The sequence below is a fragment of the Nesoenas mayeri genome (genome assembly GCF_963082525.1).
Source record: "Nesoenas mayeri genome assembly, chromosome: 7".
NCBI lineage: Eukaryota > Metazoa > Chordata > Aves > Columbiformes > Columbidae > Nesoenas > Nesoenas mayeri.
This window is the reverse complement of record NC_137551.1, coordinates 29,073,621-29,089,063: the sequence shown is the minus strand read 5'-3', so window position 1 is coordinate 29,089,063 and position 15,443 is coordinate 29,073,621. Positions and strand designations below refer to the sequence as shown.

General features: G+C 48.1%; 1 protein-coding gene across 1 annotated transcript in view; it reads left to right on the top strand.

The window, feature by feature from the left end:
• Positions 1-2,912: 2,912 nt before the first annotated feature.
• XPNPEP1 (X-prolyl aminopeptidase 1) overlaps positions 2,913-15,443 on the top strand; it is a 31,874-nt gene continuing 19,343 nt past the window's right edge. Inside the window, exons 1-6 of the mRNA XM_080347881.1 lie at positions 2,913-2,964; positions 4,092-4,187; positions 6,858-6,988; positions 12,565-12,628; positions 14,336-14,440; positions 14,696-14,788. Of these exons, the coding sequence (XP_080204007.1) occupies positions 6,872-6,988; positions 12,565-12,628; positions 14,336-14,440; positions 14,696-14,788 (379 nt within the window). The 5' untranslated portion in view covers positions 2,913-2,964; positions 4,092-4,187; positions 6,858-6,871. The remainder of the gene's footprint in view (positions 2,965-4,091; positions 4,188-6,857; positions 6,989-12,564; positions 12,629-14,335; positions 14,441-14,695; positions 14,789-15,443) is intronic.

The following is a 15,443-nucleotide window of genomic DNA, read 5'->3' as shown; positions in this document are numbered from 1 at the left end:
GCTGAGCTTTCCCCTGCTTATCCTTCCCTGAGTACGCTGGGTTCTGTAAGCGGCTGGGTAATTTCATGCTGTGGACACTCCCCAAGTCACACTCCCCCACAGGACATGTATTTTCTTTCTTCCCTGTATTTGATTGCTGCTGCTCCCACAGTAACCCAAACAGATTTAATAATGATTCAGTGGCAAAAAATAATCAGACAAGCAATTTCACTGGCACAGGTGTTAAGACTACCTTGCGTTAACTGTCCTAAATTCAGCCAAACCGAAAGCTCTGCAGGGCAGGAAGGGAAGAGGCCAGACACCCTTAGCTCTGCCCTGTAGAAAGGACTGTGGAGCACATGGACCAGGCCAAGGGATGTTGGAAACTCCTGTTCCCTTGGGTACAATGCACACAAGGTACATGGTGAGCTGGAAAGGCATGTGATCAACATATGAAATATTTCAGGCTCATCCATCCCCCTCCTCTGGGCTGGCACAGAGCTCCGGCAGGTGCATCTCTCTACAACCCTCTATTAAGAGCCACAGTCAAACGCAAAATCTAAGCCCAGATTATTATTATTATGAGTCAGAGGAGGCTGAAAGGACCATTTCACAACCCTGATTGGATTCAGCTGCAGAGTTCACCATCAGTAAATGATCTCCATGATTGTCATGCCAATGTTGTAGCGCTTTTAAAATGTCCTAATGTGCTTTAATATGAGCATTGCTGGATTCTGGCCAGTTTCCAAGAAATGAATCTTCTAAGCAAATATTCTGCAGGGTGAGCATAATGTGGTCAGTAACATGAATGCAAAACACATCTGTACTTTACCCTTAGGGGGACACTGATGATCTAAATGGGCCTTTCCAGCCCAGACTGCTGGGATAGTACAGGTCCCTTGTGGGCAGGGCTGGGAAGATGGGGTGACAATCATCAGGAAATAGCAATCAACTTCACCCAAGATTAACAAGGAAAGAAAACTCTTTCTGCTGTAACAGCCATGGTCACCAGTCTCCCCCTCCCCTCTCTGGTCCCTCCTCAGAGACAGCCTGCAGCCCCAGCTCCATCCAACAACCCTTCCCAATGCCAGGGTGCTGGCGGCAGGACAGGCTTTCTTCCTTCTCCTTCTTTCTCCTTCCCCTTCTCCTTCTTCTTCTCCTTCTCCTCTCTTTCCTGTCAGATTACAAGTTTTGCCGTGCTGCTTTATGCCCTAGATTTTACTCCAGAAATATGTGAGGCAGAGCTTCACAATGTGGAGAGAGCTGCAGAGGGCAGTGGCTGCTAGCCAGGGCTGGCTGCAGGGTTTGGGCCTGCAGGGGAGCTGGAATTGCTCAGCCTGGACAATGGTCAGAGAGAAGAGTGAGCCAGGCCCTTTCCAGATGTGCACAGGGAAAGGGCAAGGGGCAAGCTGCAATGAGGAAATTCTGCTTGGAACATCAGGAATAAAATTTTTTGCTCCAGGGTGGTCAGCACTAGCATGGGCTCCCTAGAGGGGCTGTGCTTCTCCTTTCTTGGAGACACTCAAAACCCAGCAGGACAGCCTCAAAGAAACCTGCTCTAGCTTTGAAGCTGGTCCTGCTTTTAGCAGAGGGTTGGACTAGAGACCTGCAAAAGTCTCTACATTTCTCTCATCCTGTTTTTGCTCCATTCTTCTCCTAAAAATACATGAATAGTCAGGGAGACCCAGGTGATTTAGTAACAGTCTGGCTTGTGTTGGCTCCCTACAGGCAGCGGCAAATGTTTGGCAGTTTGTGGGTAAAGGTTTGTGAGCTACAGTGTTGGTGTGGACTGAGTGAGAGGTTGGAGGATGCAGTGACAAAGACCATGGAAAAGCGTGGCTGCAGTATTGTCACAGCACAGGGACCAGAGAGTCCCCAGGGTACTGACTGCTGCAAGCAAACCCCTCCAATCTGGAAGCAGTTACAAAGCAGTGTTTGTTTTTGCTTTTGTTGTAGCCTCTCTTGGTGGTGATCTTATTTATGTAACAGCCTCCTCTTTTTGTCAATAGGGCTGATTTGTAGGCCTCCTGTAAAAAACTGCTGGGGCAGAGAAGAGCTGCAGGTGTTTTTATTGGGGAGCATACATGGTAAATGGCCAAATTTTACAACAGTTGCACTGACTGTTGTTACAAATATGACCTTCCTCCCTTCCAAGCAGAAAACTGATGGTAATTTACCTGGAAAAATAGAATGCAGCTCTTCTGCTGAGGCACAGGGCAAAAGTAATGGGATGCTGACATTTTCCCAGAGCTGTGCTCAGCACCAGAGGTAAAGCTGTGGGGCACCCAAAGCCCATCAGCTCAGTGCTGGGGGACCCGTGAGCACCCAGCACCGGCTCCTTCCCAAACCCCTCAGGCAGCTCCGGAGCTCAGCAGCCCCGGGGCCGGCTGAGCCGCACGGGCTGAGCAGGGAGCGGAGCCAGGCACGTCCGAGTCCTCCTCCTGACAGTGTTTTTGGAAGTTTAAAAGCAAAGCGGATCAAAGAGCCGAACGCAGCCCCAGGTTTTGGGGACAAGGCCCGGAAGTGGTGCCAGGCGATTCGCTCCGTTCCGTTCTTTTCCCCTCGGGGAAGACCCAGCAGCCGCCAAACGCCGACGCTTCCCGTTGGTTGCAACACGCCCGGCCTGCCCTGGGCTTCACACCGGCTTCCTGGCACACCTGCCCCGGGAGACGGAGCCCGAAAGCCGAGCTGGGGGCCGCCGGGGCGGGAGGACGGGTCAGAGCCCCGGAGGGCTCAGACGAACGGGCAGGCCGGGCGGCGGCTGTCCGGCTGTCCGGCTGTCTGGCTGTCCCCGGGTGCCGGTGCCCGCCCGGCAGGAGTCCCGGTCCCAGTCCCGGTCCTGGTCCCCGTCCCGCTCCGGGATCCCCCTGCCTCGCGCCGCCGGCTCCCCCGTGACGTCCGCCGTGACGTCAGCGGCGGGTGGCCGCGGCGACCCCACGTGGGCGCTGACGTCGCGGCGCCGGACGGCGGGCGGGCCGGCGGCAGGTGAGGAGCGGCGGGGTGGGGTGGGGGCCGGCCCGGTGGGAGCTCCAGCCGGGATGGCAGGGAACCTGGAACGGACCCGGGGGCTGCGGCACGGCCTGGGCCCGGCGTGCCCTGCCGGCCTTGTGCCCCGGGCCTCCCCGGGATCCGGGCCCAGTCGGGGTGTCCAGGCCCGAGCGGCCCTGTCAGCCCCTTGGGGGAGGCTTTTGGCTCAGGGGGTGGCCCGCCGGGGGGCTCGGTGAGTTTGGGTTGCAGGCGGGTGCTGGGGGCAGTAGCGGAGTTCGCGCCTCAGAGCACTGCGGTGGGTGCAGCCAGGGGGGTCCGGGTTTGAGATGGTGTCGCTGGTTCCTGACAGTGCAGGCTTACATGCCTATTTTGAACGTGTTTGCTGTTAAAAGAGAAAACGAAGAGGAGAAGGATGAGTGTATCTGAAGCAAACAGGACATTAACGCTCGGTGTGGCCTAACACAGCAGCCACGGGCAGATCCAGCTGCAGCCTGACCTCCTGGCCTCCCCCTGCCCCGCGGTGGCTCTGACGCACACCCTGACACAGGGGGCCTGATGTCCCCAGCCCTGGCCATCGCTGGCGCCTGGGCTTGTGTCAGCCCATTGCTCTGTGTGTGGGGGTGGCAGGAGGAGATGTCTAGTTCCTCCAGCAGCATTTTTGTGGTCTGTCTTTGCCCCGTGTGTCTGATGGAGATGCTGTCCAGGCAGGGTCTGGCCTGGGTTCTTGGAGAACTCACTGCTGTGGTGCGAATGAGGTGTAGATAATGCACGTCTAGACAATGACAGATTTTGGGATCCAACTCTCACTGCCGTCATGCTGCAGTGTTACTTCTGCTCTGCCTTAGTTTCCCCATCTGTAAAATGGGGAGTGGCCTCTCACAGAATGATTGTGAAAACAAACTGGCATAGAACAGTACACGCTTGCAAGATATAACTGTAAGTCTTGTCAAGTAAAGGCCTGACCTTTGACGTTCCCTGTTCCACCATGGTTCACCCTTAGTGCATCTCTAATCTTGCCAGTGGAACATAGTGTTAATGCATTTTCAGCTCTTTGCTGAACATGAGAATATTTTATGGGGGACGAAGTTTGTTAGCTGTTTCAGTTTCGCCCTTTGCTTTCTCAGGCAGAGTGGAGCTTATGAAGGCCGAGCAAAGAGCTGCATGGTATTTTGTGTGAGCAGAGGCAAGAGGCGTCCAGACTTGAGGAACTGCAGAGGCAGGTAATGCATGTCAGTCTGATACCTTTGAAAAAGTTAGGGCAGGAAATGGGACTGTTTCTTGTACTGCTAAATCCACTACCTTAATGTCAGCTGTGTTTGGTTTTAATGACTGGAGTGATTAAATAATGATACAAAAGCTGTTTTAACTTTGTACAGTCTTATAATTATAGCCCAGTAGGAAGGGTCACCTGTTAAGAATTATAGGGAGACCAGAGTAAGTGACTACCCAAGATCTAGGAGAAGATATGTTCTCTTTCTCTGGAAAGTTTGTGGACAATTTTTCAAAGTGATTTCTTATACTGTAGGGGTCATATAAAATAGATGTTGTCCTTAATGTGGGTTTTGTTGCTAATCTAGCTTAGTTGTGGTTTTGATATTGCAAGCAAATCTTTCAACACGGAGAGTACTTTTAAAATTATATTTATTTTGTCCTTGAGAGAACCTCTTGCTTGCTAAGAGGACCGTGGCTTGTCAGCAAGGAGCTTTATTAAAAGGCAAAGCCTTGTCATTTCTTGCCTTTTTAAATGAGATTTTCAGACTCCTGGAGACAAAGCACGGGTCAAGAAAGGAAACTGTGTCCTTATGAGTTTGTAGAAAGAGATTCCTTTCTGCTGGCTAGTCGCTATGTTGTTGCTCCCTCTCCTTTGTGTTTTTCCTCTGTCCGAACATAAATCAGCAGCAGTGTTATAGAATGTTACAGCAGGTCGTTACAGAGGACAGGCAGAAACAATCACAGTATAATAAAGTTCACTGTAGCTTGTAAACACTGTATAAAACTACGGAATTTGTCCTGGAAATAAATCTGAGCTGTAATCTAATCCCAATGAAGGCACTGGAGTCCAGATACCAATTTGAAGGTTTAGTATATGGTGCCTTTTGAACTTGATTTGCTTCTTGTGGTCTGGGTTTTAAAACACAGAGTACCTGTGAGCAAACAGTCACACACAAGTCTGATGTGCTCTATACTTCCTGCGATGAGATGTGTGAATGGTGGTTGTTGGGTTGAGATTTTTACACCTGAATGCATCAGATCATGGTGCTGCTGTGTGACCTTGGTCAAATCGTGCTTTCCTATTGCTTGTGAAATGGAGGCAGATTTCTGGCTTCCCGTTTAGATGGCAACCACCACAGGGCACGGACTGTGCCCTGCTGTGTTTTGGCATAAGACCATGATGTCTCTTGGGGCTCCTGATAGTTACTGAGGTGTAAATAGAATAAGCACCTGGATAAGCAGAAAATGGTTGAGACTTGCATTCTATTTGCTTCTCCCATCTATGATCCGTTTGTGGACATGGCTGTGAAATGAGCTGTGAAATGAACTGGTCAGGACAAAATACTGCACAGCGTAGCATTCAAGCAGCACAGAGTCCCTGCCCACCTTGCCCTGGAAGGTGACAGTGTTAAAGCTGTAAGATGTCAGCACGTTCTTAAAAATGTGAAAAAGAAGGGCAGGAAACCGGGAAGGGGATTATCCCACTTTGGGCACCCTTTGGAGACGTGGGTGAAGAAAAGGTGAAGAGAACCTCTGAAGACTTTCAGGTTACTTGATTTTCATAGACTTTCAGGCCAGGCCTCCCCCTTAGCTTGAACATCCTCCACAGTCAGCTGGTACCTTCCACTGCAGCCTTCACTCGCGCCAGCACAGCAGCATGGCCTGATGTATCACTGTGCGTGGTACTCACAGCAGGTCCTGGCTGTTGGTGGTTTCTGGGTAGTAAATTGGGAGGCTCATGTTCACTGCAATGCCAAAGATACATCCAGCGCAAAACCACAGCAAGGGCCTGTGCCTTTGTTTTTTCCCTCTGATCTGCTGTCTTCCATCTAGCCTATCCTCCACCCCTTCCTGCCTGCCACCAGCCGACATCTGCAGAGCACTTGCCAAAGGTCTTCAGAGTAGATTCCTTTCAGCCTCCCTGGTTCTCTGTGGCAGTCACTTGTGAGAGCTCAACAGGCTGTTCTTGCTGTTAGAGTTGTGTTCTTGCTCTGCATCCCAAAGGTAAATATGGCCAGTGAACACATCCCTCTGTATGTCCTTGGGAGGAGATTTCTTCTGTCTGAGTTAATCTCCTCACCAATCCACTGTGAAACCCTGGGCTATGGTGAACTTCTAAAAATTGCATTCTTTACTGGTCCATTTCTGAGTTCCTAACATGCATGGCTTGCTCTCCCAGCAGTCTGTGCTCCTGTGGCATATCAGCCACAGTATCTGTGCCCCCGGAGGGAGAAGACTAAAGGTTTATCTCTGTGCACATGGCTGGTGGGGCTACTTCTGATCTGTGGGTACTTCAGACCATCAACATTACATGCCAAGACCTTTCCTGATGGTCATAGGGCATGTCTGAGGTGCTCTGGTTCCTGGTGCTGTCCACATGCAGGAAGGGTTGGCAAGTGTGTGAAGCTTGTGTATATCATCAGTGGGTGTGCCAATCCTCTACCTGATGGGAAGGTCCTTTACAGGGTAGACCAGCTTTGACTCTCTGGCCTCAACCTGATTCCTCATTCTCAAGGAACATGAGTGAAGTGACAAGACAGGAGAAATTCTGAGCTGACGGGGATGATGTTGGCACACTTGTCCTCAAAGGGAGTTTACAGTGGTGACAGTCTCCAGCCTGTGCATGTAAGTGGCCTGAGATGGCTGGAGAAGCTCTGAAGTTTTGTGCTTTATTTTAGTTGCAGGTGGGAAGATGAGTCCAAAAATTACAACAGAGCTGCTGAAGCAACTGCGGCAGGTGATGAAGAGTCCTAAGTATGTCCAGGAACCTGTCCAAGCCTACATAGTGCCCTCTGGAGATGCCCACCAGGTATGGATGGATTATGGGAATAATTGTGTTTTCCTTCCCTGCAAAAAATAAAAGCCAGGGATAATTAAAATCATCCTTCATTCACTCTCTTTAATAGTTCTAGCTTAAAAGCCTGGTTAACCTGAAAAATATCATGTTGGAAAAAGTTACTGAAGTTTGTTCAGAAGACCGAGGGGTTTATATTCTTTTAACAAAACTGTGTGGATGTTCCACCAGCAGCTTCTCATCAGATTGTCTCCAGGCAGCTCATGCTACAGAAAAGGGAGCTTGCCCACTTGCTGTCCCCATCCCCATCCTGGCTGTTGGGAAGAATGAGTTTACTAGGGGAGGAAAAGACATTATCTGGACTTTAGTTTCCCCATTAGCACCTCCTGATCAAGACATACTCTTAAGCGAGGTGGTGAAGGACTAGTTGCAGAGCTTTCCCTTTGCTAGATCCAGTTCTTGCTGGAATTTGCTGCCTTATGCTAATGCCCTTCAGATCCCATGCAGAGGGGCCTTTGGGGAGGCAGGGAGGGAACAGGCCACGATGACACTTCTCTTTCAGTACTGCTCTGCATCAGCTTGTTCTATGTGCTGAACACAGCAGGGGAGTCTGGGCCCGGGCTGCTAACCTGTGGCAGTAACTGTGTTCTATGCTGCTTCCATCATTAAGATTTTTGTAGCCTGTGACATTAATTTTAAATCGCTGAACTGCCTTTTACCTCCCTTGCCTGCTCATATGGTAGTTTCAGTCTTTTGTTTGCTCTGTTAGGAAACCCAAGAGCTGCCAAGGGTTTTTCCCTCTGCAGCCATTTTCAGGAAACAAAAGACCTGAAGCTTTCCTGGCTCACACCCAGAGCTCCCTTTTACCCCAGGGTGCAGGAGAGCAAAATGCAACTGAATCGGAACCTTTGCCCTTGACTTAGCTTTGGAGTGGGCTGGGTCCAGACTTGCCTGTGCCCTGGGACCACATGTGCAGCATCATGTTTCCTCTTAGGGAGATCCAAACTTGGGCAGGTAGAGGGAAGGCGTTTTCTGCAGCTGCTATTGTCTGCTGCATTCCTGCCTCAGGCTGCCTCTGTCCATATATAACTCTGGTTTCATTTCACTAGATGTTAAATGCTGTCATGTGAGTTGAAGAATGTGACCCTCAGGACTTCTGGGTTTTTCTGTTGCTTTCTTTTCCTTGACAGAGTGCAGTTAAGCAGAGAACCCCATGTTGCTATTTCCTGCCAGGCGAGTTGGTCAGGTTTCTCTGCAGAGTGAATCTATCTGAATGGAAACAATTACTAAAGGCCTCTGATTCTGGCGCCTCCTGACCAGGATTTTGTCTGTGATGTTTGGGAATTGGTGCAATTTTAGGCCTTGGTGGAAACCTGTTGATCCCAGAACAGGCTTGCTGATTCCAGGTAGATTGTGATGAGCTGAGATTTGCAGCTTCCCCACATTCCAAGCAGGGGTTTGTTTCCTGTATGCAAATAAGAACTTTACAGCCCTGCAGTGAGATTTTGCTCTTAGGCAGCTCTCTCTGTGACTTAGAAGACTGCGGTTTAATGATACTCGAGCTTTTGGTGGCTTGAGCCATTTCCTCCCCGCAGCCCAAGCTGCTTACTGCTGTCCTTGCCTCTCCCAGCTGTTCCTGAGGCTGCCCTGGGATCCACATCAGAGAACTACTCAACAAAGAAGGCTTTCCCTCCTGTGATGTTGACACAGGGTTTAGATTGGGGGAAACTTTATTCCCTTCTAGGTTGCAAAGAAACCCCTGGATTAGACTGGTACTGATACACCCCAATGCTGCAACTTACTGACTAATTTATCTTTGTAACACTGGGAATGTTTGAGCTCTGAGCTTTCTGATGCTTTTAATATTGGTTTTCCTGCCAAAGCTAGAAGGCTTAGGTTATAATACTGCCAGGAGGCTCGCCACCATTTGGATCCTTTGCTTTCCATGTTTAGTTGTGCAAGAAGCTGAAAGACTTGCAGAGCTTCTCAAACACAGCTGTCTCTGACTCTGGTTTAACCAAAGCTGTTAATACCTTGGATTTGTGGCTCTTCCAGCCAGCCCTGAGTGTTGGCTGCTTTGATTTTTTGAAACTTTTGATGCTGATGATAAAGAATCAGAAGAAATGGATTGTTTCCTTGGGGACATGGGTGGTCCAAAGGCTGGTGAGAAAGGAGGGCAGTCCCAGCCAAAAGTGAGCTGAAGTCCATACAAAGAGCCCTGCCTCCTTTCATGAGTGCTGAGTGGGTCTTATGGCTTTAGGTGTCAAAAGATCATGAAGGGGTGAAACACTGTGCTTTTGGGAATGAGGCACTGAAGTCTTTCTGGTTCGGTTAAAAATGCCTGCCTGAATTTTTGGTTTGTTGCAGTGGTAAATGTAGGATCCATTTTAATGTTGAGTCACTCAGTTTGCATTAAATCTGGAGTTTGCCCATATGGGAATGAATATTCAGAGATTGGAGAAGCTTTCTTCTTAATGGGAGGGAATGATGTTTGGATTAGAGCTTGGATTTGAAGCCAGTCACAGCTTAACAGGGGCTGGTTTCCACCCCCAGGCCTTGACTCAGTGAAAACAAATTTGGTCAGATCTGGCTGCTCTTCCACATCAAGGAAGCACCTGCCCAGCTCAGAGCCCAATGTTTGGGTTGGCAGAGGTGCTGTCTTCTGCTCAGGTCTGGCTCCTCTGACACACGCTTGTTCTGAGCCGAGGAATCAGCGGAGTAATAAAGCAAGAGACGGCTTGTGCACAGGTTGCACTGACCCGTTCCAGATCTTACCAATGCAGTTAGGTTTTTGGCAGGGAATATCGACCTCCCTCCAAGTGCACAGTGCTGTTTGTTCTTCAATGGCATTGGTGTCATAGCTCTAAGGTGAGTGAGTTGCAGTTTTCATTACTGATCTTGGTTGACATTAAGATAGAATAATATTTAACATGTTAGTGACCCAACCATGCAGGCTCTGGTAATAAGCACCACTGATTTTTTTGAGGTTCTTCCTGGCTTAGCTGAGGGTTTCTGTGATGCAGCCCCTCATTTTGTCTGCGTGTCAAGGACTGACAGGTGTGGTGGAAAGCAGATGTGACAGGCCTGAGGAGGGCCAGGTTGAAGGCCATCGGAGCTGCAAGTCAAGCCCCAGGGAAATACCTTGTGCTGTGGCCTGTACTTTGTGTGGCGTATGCAGGTGTTCCCCTTGTAATTTTAGCTTGTGTAAAACATGAGCTCATCTTTGCACAGTGGGGGTTACTGTGTGGAACAAAACAGGTGGGTGTGCAAGAATTCGGACTGAAAGATGAATGAACCATATTCTCCTCCAGATCCTTCATGCTCCCTTTTAAAGCCCATCTGCTTCATTGTAAACTCTTAAAATATTCCCTGGATTTGTCTGTGAATGGAACAGCATAAGGTATTTCCCAGGCAGTCAAGGTCTTGTTAGTTTAGGTCAGCTTTTACCAGATCTAAAACTAATAGACTTTTTTCCTTTAAGATTTTTTTAAAATTGTTTTAATTAATTTCACTCCTCTGTGCTGTTAATGCAGCTAGCTCCATGTTAACTCTTGCTATGATCATGAGATTGTTTGCACAAGTAAACCAGCCTTTAGTCTCTGCTGCACTGGTCAAGAGAAAGGGAAGACAAATCACTGGTCTGGTTTGAGATATACTTAGTGATATGATTCACAATGGGAAATTTCCAGCATCCCCTTTAGGTGCCAGACCCTGGGAGACGGTGTCCCATCTTTGAGCTTAGGAACATAGGAAAATGGGGAAATGAGCACTTGATTCTGTTCCCAGAATGATTTTGTCCTCTTTATCTGCTGATGCCTCCATTGTTATTGTAACGGGGGTTAGTAGTGATGGGGGTGCTGTGTTGGGCTGGGGCACATCCACCCTTGTCAGCTGGAGGTGTGCAGAGGACAGTTTTCCCTTCCCGGGGTGAGTGTCCTGACCCCTCTTCTCCCCACAGCTGCTGGGTGTATGTCACAGCCCTTGGGGGCTTGTGGGGCTAGGCAGGAAGGGGGACAGGGAACTGGGCTGGCTTAGAGATGAGGGCACCTGTGGTCTCCATACCTGTCCCATTTCTGCCAACTTTCATTAGTGGTTGGATAAAACAGAGGATTTCTTGGAAGCGTATCCTGGGGATCTTCCATGGCAATCAGGAGCAAAATCTACTCAGCCAGATCTTCTTTTGAGCCATGGGTTTTGCTGTCCCAAAGCTCAGTTCCAAAACTTTAGTGGTGAATGGTTGGTAGCTGCTGCCTAGGACATCTCCTAAGAGGGAAGAGACATGGCTGTTCTGGAGGGGTTTTGACCGTGGGGTGATTTGGAGCAGAAATACAGCGTTGGTCCCAGGTGCTGCACTTCGTGCTTCTCACTCACTCCTGTGCTTTGAACCGTCTGCCTTCTTTAGAACAGTGAAGAGTAAGATTTGAAGGGAGTGTTTTCTAACAGTCAGGTGATTTAAAAATAGCCATGGCCAGAGACAGGGAAATGTAGTATCTGTCACAGTAGGAACTAAAGCCACCTGAGGATCAGGCTGTGCTTTATCAGGTCAGTCCCCAAAGTGTTTCTTTTGCCACAGCACAGCTGGTAGCAGGGAAACTTTATGGGCAGAGGAGCAGACTTTGTTTTCACAATGTTTGTAAGGTGCAAATCCAGGGGTTTTGCAGCTCAAACATTGATGCTGTCAGCCTGGATTAATCTGATTTGCTGAGTTGTGCTACTTAGTTAACAGGCCTGCTCAGCAGTTCTGACCTCAGAACTTACCAGAATGGGATTCCATACAAATGGTATGTGGGCCATTTCAAGGTACAGTTGTTCTTTTAATTTTGGCAGCTCCTGTGCATGTCAGGTATCTGTGTATTCTCAGGCTCTGATGTAAAGCTGCCAACAGATGTGTCCACAAACACAGGTTGTGATTACTTTGGGGTGCGGATGGACTAGTAGTCCTTGATTCCCTCTCACCCACCAAACCATAGTCTGGCGGTATCGGTGTACTTGGGTTTTGAGTAGGCAAGGAAGAAGTGAGAAGATCAGCATCTAATTATGAAAGGTCCTAAGGGTTAAAGTTTTTACAGTTTTACCACCTTGATGATTTTCTTTCAATTCATTGTTGTGGAAAAGAAAGTCTTAAAAGAGTTCTTATAAATGCCAGTGAGGGGACTTCACTGGAGATAGTGAATTTTACAGATATTATGCGCTGATTACTCTGGTCTCCAAGATCAAGGGATACTTCTGGTTTCTCTTCCTTTCACATTGCAGCTTCAAAGGCAGCATTTGTTTGTTGCCCAAAGGGGAGACTGAGTGTGAAATAAACATCTGCAAACTCTGAAGCCCTTCAGTGTTTACAGACTTTTGTGGGAGAAAAGTGCTGCAGCTTAAAAAAAAAAAAAAAGAAGGCAAAACAACAAACCCAGTTGAACATAAATACAATATAATCACAGATGATTAAATGTTCCAGTGGAGTAGAGCTCAGGATTTTTTAACTCATTCTCTCTGTGGTGTCCTTTAGGAGAAAAAGCTTATGAAAGTATTTGTCATCAGCTGATTTTTTACACCCCCCGCTGCTATAAATAATTGCTGCCTCTTTTGTTTTCCAGAGTGAGTACATTGCACCCTGTGATTGCAGACGGGCGTTCATCTCTGGATTTGATGGCTCTGCAGGTACCTCTCCAGAACTTGGTTTATTGCTAATGTACATAATTCCACCGTAAAGAAATAGCCTCATTCATAGCATGGAGGCAGGATGGAATAGGAAACCAATCCAGCTTGTTTGGACTGTTTTCTTCCCATTTCAGCATCTGCAGAATTATGTCTTGGCTGCCCACTGGAATTATGTAATATCAGCGCAATAACAAGTTTTCAGAAAACGTTTGACCCCTGAGTGAACCTCTCATAAAGTAATATCCTGTTAACTCTTTAATGTGGTGCTTGTAATTTACAGCCATTTCTTTTGATGTGCAGCCAGTACGAACAGATTTTTACATTGCCCATTTGGGCAGGGTGAATAGTAGATGGACTTCAGCTAGCCGTTCTGTTTAAACAGAGCCAGGGCCAGAAACACTGCATTTGGAAACTGAATGCTGTGGAAAAGTTTGCTTATCTTGCCGAGACAGGATGTTTTCTTGGCTGTAGGATAGGTCTGTGTTTCAAGAGACCTAGTTTTTACCCTAGTTGTACCCTAAGCTCTGCAACTTACTCGGCTGTGTGATTGTTGGAAATTCACTTTAGTCTATTGAGGTCTTTTCTGTAGATTGTTTTAATAAATAATGCTGCCTATGTGTTTGGAGAGTCCATTCGTCATTTCCTATGAACTACTCTGGGTCCTCATGTGGAAGGTGATAAATCCAGGGCTGCAGGCTGCTGTTAATGGATAATGTGAATCCTGTAATAATTTCATGCCTTCTGCATGGCCTCTTCATAACCTTCCTCTCTATTTTGGTCCCTTGTTATGTACTTGGAACGCCTGTGTTCCCAGCGTAGCGCTTAGTGAATACATGACGTTTCACACAAGGGCTCACCTTGTGTTTCTTGCTTCATCTTTTTAGACTGAAGCAGCTTAAAATTAGGTTTGTGTTGGGGGATTTTGGTAGAAGACAATAAATTAATGTTTGGAAGCTCTGCACTGCTAATCTGTGCTCAAGTGTCTGGTGACAGAGAGTATGATCAAGACTCAAAAGACTTGAATTCAGTTTCTGCTTGAGCCATGGTGTTGCTTTTTTTTCTAATCACCAAGGGCAGGGCAGGCAGAGTGCCTTGCTGAGATGTTACTGCCCCTCAACTGTCTTCTTGCATCCCTCCATCTGCGTTCAGTGGAATGGGACAGACACTGGAACCAGCAGACGTTTATGTTCTTATTTCCTGTTCAGCCATCTCTGCTAGAGCTGTAACATTTGGAAAAGGGGTGCAACTGACAGCTGGGAGTGCTACCCACGTCTGCTAGCCTAGTAACTGCTGTTTCTTGTGCATGGCCAGAGCCCAGGCTCCCTGCCCATAAGCAGATGGGATGGAGTCCAGGGATGTACAGTATGTGTTACTGTAACAACAGCCAAGTGGAGACCACAAGCTCTGTTACAGAAGGTTTGGAAAGCCCCATTTGCCCTGTTCCACTGACCAGTTGAGATATGCTGAAGTTGAATTCATCTGAGGCAATCCTTTAAGCCGCGTCCTTGTGCATAGTGTCTCTGATAGGATTTGGAAGGTCATAGTTCAGGGGAAGCAGTGAATATCTCCCCTGAAACTGGACTAACCGTTGAAGAGTGAGCAGAGCTGCATTTTGTGAAATTGGGGTACATTTCAAACACTCCCACTGCTGTCTGTGTCTCTGCATGGTGGTTGTCCTCCTCTAAGTCTTTCTGCCTTCCTGCCTAGGTACTGCCATAGTGACTGAGCAGCATGCAGCCATGTGGACAGATGGACGCTACTTCCTGCAGGCTGCACATCAAATGGATAACAACTGGACACTCATGAAAATGGGTATGCAGGACGCTGGGATACTGCTGCACTGATAAACAGAGAACAATCACAGGCTATTTGATCACTTTGCAAATGTTACAGCTTGGGCTGTAGGGACACCCCATCATGCAGGGGCTTAGACCCATCTTGAGTGCACTGCTGCTCCTGCTTTAGTGTCCTGTGCCCATGGGTTTAGGCATTCATTAGTAGATGTATCTGTGTTAGCCTGGACTTCGTGCAGTATGACTTCTTTGAATTGTTTTTTAATCCATTTAGGTCTGAAAGACACACCAACTCAAGAGGATTGGCTAGTGAGTGTCCTCCCAGAAGGCTCGAAGGTGGGAGTGGACCCTTTCATTATTCCAGCTGGTTGGTTTTACTTTATTTTATGACTATGGATTGGGCAACTAGATTTTGCTTCCTTGCTTCTCTGGATAAGCTGTTGTGTGGTGGTATGTAGCTAACCATGTTTCAGCCCAGATGGGGTGGTGGGTTAAACTGTTATGCAGAAACAAGTTGGATTTTGGTTTTAGGCTTATATTGTGGGAACTTCACAGTAGCGCATTGACTCCAAAACACAAGGGATGAGAGCTGCTCTCTGGGCTTGCAGTGACCTTACATGAAAAGCAGAGTCCCGATCCACCTCCTTTTGTCTGTGCTGTGTCTTCTCATGGGCACTTGAGAACAAAGTTGCTGAATGCCTCAGCCAGAACACCAAGGCAAAACTCGTGCTGCTACTGCAGTTTGATGGTCTTGGCATCTCTGCAGCCTCTCCTGTAGGAAGCACATTCCTGGAGAGTTACCATTTATATCAGATAAACGAGTGTCCATCTACTTATGCTTCAGAACATGGGGTCCAATCCCAAAGTCATGGGAGACAAGTGGAGACATTTCCTTGATTCAGATGGGCTACTGATCAGTCTTGTGGCTGTATGGAAGCCCATCTCATGTCTCATCTGGCTTAGATCTAGCATGGTTCTGCACTGGGGTGGCATCCTCCAGTGACTTCTGTTCCCAGCTGGAG